Genomic DNA, 8,591 nt, shown 5'->3' with positions numbered 1-8,591 from the left:
TAAATCAATTATTAAATGTGTTGGGTGAAATAGAGGAGTACTTTACTGTATCTTTTTCCTTACTAGCATTTGAACACTGCTATTTTTCTTTTTTGTTTTATCTTGTTTCATGCCAGATGTTCTTATCAGGGAAAACAATGGTGATGTATTTTAATATTGATGAGCTGATTTCTCCTGGGAATAACAGTATATCTACCTTCTCAGAATACAAATTGTGTGAGGCTTTTTATAGCATAATTACCACAATGCATTGAATTTTGAGTGCAACTCTTTAAAACTGTGGAAAGAACTTTCTGTTTATTATCTTTATTTTAGCTCCTTTAAAGGAGAATGACTCTTTTAAAATTCTCTATTGTTTTGGTGGCCTTTAAATAGCAAGCATATAAATCACCAGAGGTATTGTGTAATCTGTCAAAGCAGCATATGCTTAAGCACCTTATAAACCATTAAATAATCATAATATTTCTCTTTCCAAGTTTGTTTTATTTGTTTGAGCAGTTGCAGAGTAATTAAAGTACCTTGCTTTAACTTATTTTTTCTCCTTTTTCCCTTCAGGAGCTTGAAGTACTGGAATCATAAATGATTTGGTGACAAGCTGAGCTTGCAATGCAGGCAATAAAAACCGTGGAAAAAGAAGTGACTTTTATAAAGGAAACACTTTTCACAGAATCCTTCCTAAAGCAACAAGAGTGCAGCAGAAACCCGGCGAGCAGGCAGCTCCAAGAGCAGCAGCCATTGGAAGGAGCTGTCTGCAGCTCTCAGTGCTGTACTGAGCATGTCCCAGCGGAGCCCAGTGCAAGCAGCACATTATGCAAAAAGGCAGCTCCAGCAGATGGGAGAGAGGCACAGCAAGCATTTGCCTCACTTGCATCACCGCCGCCTGCAAACAAACCTGGATCGCTAGAGGGGATCTCGCCAGCAGGCCAAAGGAATGAAACCCGGGAGGATGGCTTGATTGCCAAAGGTGTTGCACTGCGAAAAATCATGGGGAATCAAGATGGGAAGCTAAAGAAAAATGCAGGTGATGTGCAAGAAGGAGGAGAGGATGCCTCTGGGCCCAAGGATACGGACGGCACAAAGAAGGTATCGGGGGGCAGAAGGGGACTGGGGAAGCATGCAAAGGGAAGCGAATCGGGGAAGAAGAAGGGTAAGTCGGACTCCAGGCCCTCTGTGTTTTCAAATCTGAGGATCAGAAAAAATCTGTCCAAGGCTAAAGATGGAAATAGCAGCTCACGGGAGGATGTTTTGGAAAGCCAGGCCTTGCAGCCTGGGGAGCTGGACAGTACTCATTCAATTGTAACCAAAACTCCCGATATAAGCATCTCTGCAGATGAAGGGGGTCTCTCAGACACAGATGTTGAACATTTTGAAATCAGAAATGAAACTGTTCCAGCTGCTGCAGAGACACAGGATGGACAAAGGACCAGCTCTGGCTCTGATACGGATATATACAGTTTCCATTCAGCCGCAGAACAAGAGGATTTGCTTTCTGATATCCAGCAAGCTATTAGACTGCAGCAGCAGCAGCAGCAGGGGGCAATTAACATTGGAACTGAGGACTCTGTCTCCAAAACAATGGGCCGACACATGGCTAATTCTCAAGCAACCCCCTTAGATTTTGAACGGTTTTTTTCAGTAACTACCACTGACAAAGAAAGGAGCCCAGACACTGAGGGGGCTTTTCCAGCAGCATTGGAAATTGTAGAAAGCGTTCCCGTCTCCTGTGCAGCTGAACATGAACTGAAGGAAGCGGTGAATGGCACAGGCTCTCCTGGTAACAGCTTATTTGAAACACAGGAACGTCAGCCACTGACTGAGGAGCAGCCCGTTGCTGGAGTGGATGCTGTAGCCAGTGAACTACAAGATGGTTTGGATAGAACTGCAGTAGAAAATGGGGCTCAGACACACAGCTCCACAGAACCTTTTCCATCTCCAGTGGCAGATGCTGAGGCTAAAATTGCTGAAGTGCAGGCTGTTGATTTTCAGGGCTCAGTAACAGAGAGTGGAATTTCAGATGCAGGCCATGATCATGCTGCTGAGACTCAGGAAGGGAAACACACTCTGTCAGCCAGTCAAGAGGAGCTGTGTAATGGTTTATCCACAGAAATGAAAAATGGCAGTTTGTCCTCTGAAGGAACAGCGGACAGTCCGATGCTTGGTTCCCGATGTTTTAAGCCCTATCTAATTAATCCCTGTTACATCAAAACTACAACTAGGCAACTGAGTTCTCCCAACCATTCACCTTCTCCCTCCCCATCCCAGAGCCCACTCTTCACAAGGAGGCAGGAGTCCTTCCAGAAAAAGGAAAAAGTCTCAGTCAGGAAGAAGAGGTCTGCTAGTCTGGCAGGTTTGTTCAGTCGCTCTGCAGACTGGACAGAAGAGGTGTCCAATCACAAAAGTGAGATAACAGAGAAGGTGAGCTCTGCAGACTATTTGGAGCACAAGGGGTTTAGAGAGAAAATTCAAACGGAAAGAGTGCCTTTGACTCATTCAAGAAAGTCCTCAGGGGTCCAGGCTTCTACAGAGACATTTCCCAATGTCTTTTCAGGTGAGTGATGCGTATTAAGAGTTGTTTTGGTTTTTTTTTCTCTTCCCACAACAGCTTTGAAAATATTTTTAAAATGCTTTAATTCATTGCATGCAGTACCTTGGCCTTGCAATCCAAGGCCTGATCTTACAAACACAGTCACATTTCATCAGTATGGCAGTACTGCCAGTAAAGGAAGTGCATAACTCTTTGAAGTTTTTCTTTCTACTTGTCTCCTTTGTCTACATCCTGTAGGAAAAGGATGAATGCCTTAAATTATTCTTGTTGAAAAATGTGAAAAGCTGCACTGTTGTAGGCAGATCAGCTCTCTGCATAAATAGATCTTTCAAATGCAAAGCTTTCTGTCACCAGGATCCTGTTTGGGGTTTTCTTGTGCTAGGTGCAGTTCTAGTGTACTATAAACACATGAGAGCTGCACCTGGTGTTAGACTGAGGCAATGAGGAGGATTTGCTTAGTACCAAAAGGAAAAAGCCATGCCATGCACAGATGGACAGCACTTCAGAAAGGAACCAATTTCCTCTTCAGAAGAGGGAAGGAGGAAAATAAAAAAAAGTGAATGTATTGAAAGGCAGCAAAAACAGGGGAGGAGAAGGGAAACTGGGGGTTGTACAATTTGGTAGCTGTCACAGGCTGCTGCTCAGGCTACATAAGGTGACTCATTTAGTAAACCTTTACCTTGCCTGTTAGGCAGCTTGCATCCTGTCCCAAAGACAGGATGAAAGACAAAAGAATTGTCCCAAAGACAAATGAAATAGTGTGAGTAGATGCTTATTTTCCTTCACTCTGAGGGGGTTTTTTCCCTTTCTCTTTCCCTCACCTGAAGTTTCTTTCTAAAGGTAACATATTCATAATTAGGACCACTTCTTCCACATAGGAGGTATGTATACAGAGAAAACTCAGCAGCATATTCCATAGATTTTTCACTTGAGGAACCTGTAGAACTAAGAGAATATACCCTAAGAGTACCTGCTATTAGATAAAATCAGATTTTTATTTTAATGAAGTTAGTTCTGGATGCATGAGAGCATGAACCATACATGAGCACAAGGCCTTTGCAAAAAATGGAGTGAGGGGTTTTTTTGTGGTTTTATGAAAAGCAAATAAAAAAGTATGATTTAGGAAGTAAATAAAATTATTTTCTACATTCAAATCATGATGCTTTCATTCTTTAGTAGCCTTGAACTAAAATCTCCAATTTCAGTGCAGAAAATTGGAATTCAAAATTTTTAACACAGAAAAAGCCAGCCCCTCTGAGAGTAGCTCACTGTGAAGGTAGCTGAATATTTTTTTTATTTGTTTTAAATCCCTTTCACCTGTTTCTTAGACTTAACTTTAGACATGCTACCTAAACTTTTCCAGTTTGAGGTGTTCGCTACTTTAATAGCATGTAAAAAGCACACTGGTTTTTTTTTAGCTATCAACAGTTGACAGCTTATAAACAACTCAGAAAATTTTTAATTGCTACATCTGTAATTAGACTTTATGGTGGTGCTATGATGGAAATAAGTTGTATATGGCAAACTTCAAGAACATGGTACTTCTTTTTAGATATCTGTTTTCTGGGAAATAGACTTTTTCACATTTCCTCACAAGGTGTTGATTTACTATAAAATAATTTTTGTTTAGGTTTGGGTTTTTTTTCCCACCAATGCTTTAGACTGTTATTGTGAAGGGACCAGCGTCCAATGCAACAGTAGTTCTATCTCTTATGGAAATTACAGTGACCCTCATTTGCATGTACATACCAGCTGTCTTTACGAGCAGAGGACAATTATATCTTTCAGTTCATGCAGAAAAGCTTAAAGTGAGGGAACTGGAAATGACTCATCTCTGTTTGGCCATTCATAGTATTAAAAAATGTATTTACAAGCTAAAATTCATTGAGAATTTTAAAATAACAACTAGTGTACATTAAAAAGGGAAATTAAGCTTCACATTACTATTTCCATAAGGTGCTATTGCTGAAAGAGCAGAAAAGCCTCTTTAAAGAAACCATTCCACACAACAATGATTACAGAAATAATTTCCTTGTATTCTGATACTACTTGTGAAAATGTTGTATTTTACTTGCATGCATGAGATACATTGATTTGGGAATTAGCATCAAGCTTTTAGAAATAAGATTCTTTATAGTGGGATATTTCTAGCCTAAAAAACAAAAACAAAGCAAATCCAGTCCGAAACAGCTTTTTGCCTACAGCATGAAATCCCATTTTGCTGTGCAGTGACTGCAGTGTTGCTCTGCATTTCCAACTGGAATCAAGTAAAATATTCCACAGCACTTTATCATCAATTTCAATGACAGCAGGTCCTATGCAGATGATTGGCCTACTTTTGCAGCATGTTGTGGTTTGGCTGTGTGCCATTTGGTTTTCACAGAGAGCCATATGAACCCTTTAAGACTGCTTTAATGTCAAATGTAGATGGAAGCCAAGTACTTGAATGGCAGAGACTTTGCATATTTTAATTTTGATTTATATAAGAAGAAAAGTACAGTATTTTGAATTCTATGCATTTTTTAGGAAAATGGTATGGACAAGTTTAAGGGCATTCTATAATTCAGGCATTGGATCTATTTCACACTTTATGTGGATAGCTGTATTTGAATTTGTAGTGACAGTAATTACAAGTTCTAGATTACCCAATGCACAGTGGAGCCATGGTTTTTATATGGTGGTCCCAGGAGAGCAAGAGCTCAGCAAGAGCTGGTTCTCTCACTTTGGTATGTGGCAGTGAATAATTTGCACTAAAGTGAAGTGAGTATCTGGGTGGGAAAATGAAACTGATGTTTCCAAACATTAACATAACTGAAGTGAAAGAGCCAATAGACTGATTTAGTAAGAAGAATTTCATTCTTGTATTAATTTGAGGTGCAGTGATTGCAGAGGAGCTAATAAGGGTGTCTTTTACATAAATTGAATGAGTCACATCAGCTGCCCCAGATGGTGATTAAACTTGACCCAGACAAACCCATGCCCTTCCTAATCACTGTTGGCTGCTTGTAACACACTTGCTGCATGAAGCTCTTTCAAACAGATAATTTATCTTTAAATTTTTCTTCAGAGATTTATATTTTTTTTCTGCTCTATCTGTAAAGAGGAGGCAAACAAAAAACCCTGGTTACCATCAAACAAAACCTGAAGCCAGTGCTGTGCTTGTGTACTCATGTCTGCTGATTTCTGCCACTTTATTTTATTTTTGTACTGTGCTAATGCTGTCTTCCCACTTGCAATTGCAGTGCAGCGTCTGCAGGCATAAACCTAGGTTTAGTATGGATAAGTACGTGAAAACTTGAAAAAGTTGGATGAAAGTTTGTTTCTGAGATGCAAAGTAGATCTTTTTAAATGCCTTTGTTGAGGCTTAAAAAAAAAGCTCTCTGATTCATGTGATGCTGCACACAATATGGATTTGTATCTGTTGGCATCCTGAGTAGACTGTTTATCATGCAGCTGTTATTTCAGATTACTTATGGTTTGCTGTTTCACTGCTGATGGCTGTTAGCAGTAATACAGATGATTCTTTTATCAGATGGGGTGTAGCCTCCTCTAACTAAGGGAGCTGCCCAGCAGCAGCCCTCCATGTGGTATGTGATCACACGCTACTCTGAGTGTTGCTAGCAAGCATCTGAAGGGAAAGATCCTCCTCTTTTTGCCTAGTACACACAAAACTTGGGGTGAGGGGATGACTCCAACACTGCACTTCAACTGTACTAAAATGTGTTTGAAAATGGGCTGCAATATGTTGTTGAAAGATTGCTGAGTGGTGATAAGTTACTTTAATGTTACTGAGCCAGTACTGCAATATGGGATTTGGAGCAACGTGAGTAACTCCACTGGAATTCAGTGCTGCCACAGGCTTGTTTTGATGGGATCTCATGATTAATACTTTGATCTTTATCTAGAACTTCATTGGGAGTAGCAGGTTTTGGTCATGAGATGGAGTGGCTCTATTATTCTGAGCAGCACCACATTCTGAGGCATCACTGGCAGCCCAACATGTCTGGAGTAGGACCTTGGGGTCTTGGTTGTCTGATAGTCTTTTTTGGGGTGCAAAGGGGAAAAGGAAAAGGGACTATTTATAGCTGAAGTGTGTGCATCTCTACTTGATTCTGAGACACAGTACCACTAGAATATCCATCACACAAGGCACCTGTCTGGAAATGACCATTCAAGGATGTTGTGTGCTTCAGTGACTTCATTTCTGTGAAATGAGCAGTGGATTATTCCAGCTGGAATAATTATGTGGAAGTTAAGTTTGATTATATTTCTTGGATCTAATTGTGCTTTATTTTTTTTTTTTTTAATATACATGTCTTTTTAATAGCTTGGGGCATCATTGGTCTATTTAAAAAACCCCAAAAACTGCTGTAGGACTTATTTGCAGGAAAAAAACCCAAAAAACCTATTTCTTGAAACAAGCCTTTTTTTTTTTTTTACCTGTGCTTTTTTTGCTTTTTCTACGGCAAAAAAAACCTTGGATTTCAAAAGCAACTCTAGGGATATTTTAAGCTGACTGTATATGAAGGATTAAGTTTCAATGTGATGCTGGTGATGAAAAACTACTGAATTACTAATTACCCAAGATATTTTGTTTGTTTAGTGTTTTAATCAAGCTCAGGATATGGCCCAGTGTATTCCTTAAGAACTACCTCTGCCAAAATTTCAGCTTACATAAGGAGTAGCGGTGATGAACCATATATGTGTAGGTGTGGGTGACTGCAGCTCTGGTTATTTTTAGATGCATTCAAAAACATCATTCTGTACCACTTAGCTGGACTGCAAGTTTCCAGAAACTTACTTTTATGCAGGCAGTTGATCTTTTTGGGAATGGGGTGAGCTGGTACAAAGGGAACAGGGCAAAAGCAAAAAGAAGCTGTGACAGGAAGGTGATGGACAGATGTCAGGACTTTACATTGTGTCACTTCATTCCTGCCTCTTGATATGATAATAGAAAACCAGTTGCATTTCATTAAATGCTTTAGAAAAGGCAGCAAAATGGGTTCAGGAGCTACTATCTTCTCTAAGCAACAGCAGCTTCCTGCATTCCTACACTGCAATAATGTAAAGAAAATTAGGGACAACAAGGTGGGCTTTTTTACGTTGAGTGAAAAAAGGACTGTTCCTCCTTCTATTTCCATGTTGCTGCTGTCCAGAATTTTTTCTTCACACTGATGGAAATAGCTAGGCTTTCTGACCAGGAAGTGAGTTATGTTTTCTTATGCTAAACCTTGTTTTATCCTCAGATAAATACTGACCATGACTTCTGTCATCTGTAGTTGCACAGCAGCAGAACCATTAAGTAAGTCAGCATTTTGCAACAGTTAGAAGCAGTGGCTATGAGAGTGTGTGTGTAAACATCACAAGTTGTAAAAGTAAACCTTAATGTAAACACATAAATATAGAAGTAGTAGATAAATATTGACAAACTCATTGTTTTTACGTCTTGACATATGTAGCTAAGTAGGAGCAGGAAAGCCTAGTCACAAATGAGATTTATTGAGACATTCTTATTTGTCAGTATAAGTATGAATTTTTTGGTCTTGGGATCTATATAAAAGTTATCAGCAATGCCAGAGCTCTGAACCTGGTGTGAATTTGAATCAGGAGAAAACAGAGATAACTTTACTGTGGAACTAATTACAGAAGACACCTTTCATTCTAGAGGTCAGTTGATGCTGAGAAGATCTGTCTCAGATGTCCCTTGAAGATGCAGAGATAGGATAGGTGTTTCTTTTTCCCTGGTACATACTTTCTTCTTCCTTGCACTGATAAGGAAAAAAAAATCACTGTAAGAAAGAAATCTATGCTAATGTAGACAATAATGGTCTACATTAGCACATCTTAAAAGTCATGGAGGAAATGGAAGTGTTTAAAAAAAAAAAAAAAGAAAATGCCTTAATAAAAGTGCTTGTGTATCCAAGTGCTATTTTGTCATGTAAAGATTCAAGAAATAATTTATGCAGAGAAATTGTTAAGGGAAATACTTGATTGCATCAGTGAAACATAAAGCCCCAGTTATAGCAAGGGACTTGTGTTTTTAGGT

General features: G+C 39.4%; 1 protein-coding gene across 4 annotated transcripts in view; it reads left to right on the top strand.

The window, feature by feature from the left end:
- Positions 1 to 772: 772 nt before the first annotated feature.
- Positions 773 to 8,591, top strand: part of FMN2 (formin 2) — a 152,821-nt gene continuing 145,002 nt past the window's right edge. For 3 of the 4 annotated variants that reach the window (XM_077175543.1, XM_077175544.1, XM_077175542.1), the window contains exon 1: positions 773 to 2,548. In XM_077175543.1, coding sequence (XP_077031658.1) covers positions 985 to 2,548 — 1,564 coding nt within the window. In that variant the 5' untranslated portion in view covers positions 773 to 984. The remainder of the gene's footprint in view (positions 2,549 to 8,591) is intronic. The other variant, XM_054629631.2, reaches the window with a different exon arrangement.

The sequence above is a fragment of the Agelaius phoeniceus genome, chromosome 3 (assembly GCF_051311805.1).
Source record: "Agelaius phoeniceus isolate bAgePho1 chromosome 3, bAgePho1.hap1, whole genome shotgun sequence".
Classification (NCBI taxonomy): domain Eukaryota; kingdom Metazoa; phylum Chordata; class Aves; order Passeriformes; family Icteridae; genus Agelaius; species Agelaius phoeniceus.
This window is presented reverse-complemented; position numbering and strand designations above follow the sequence as displayed.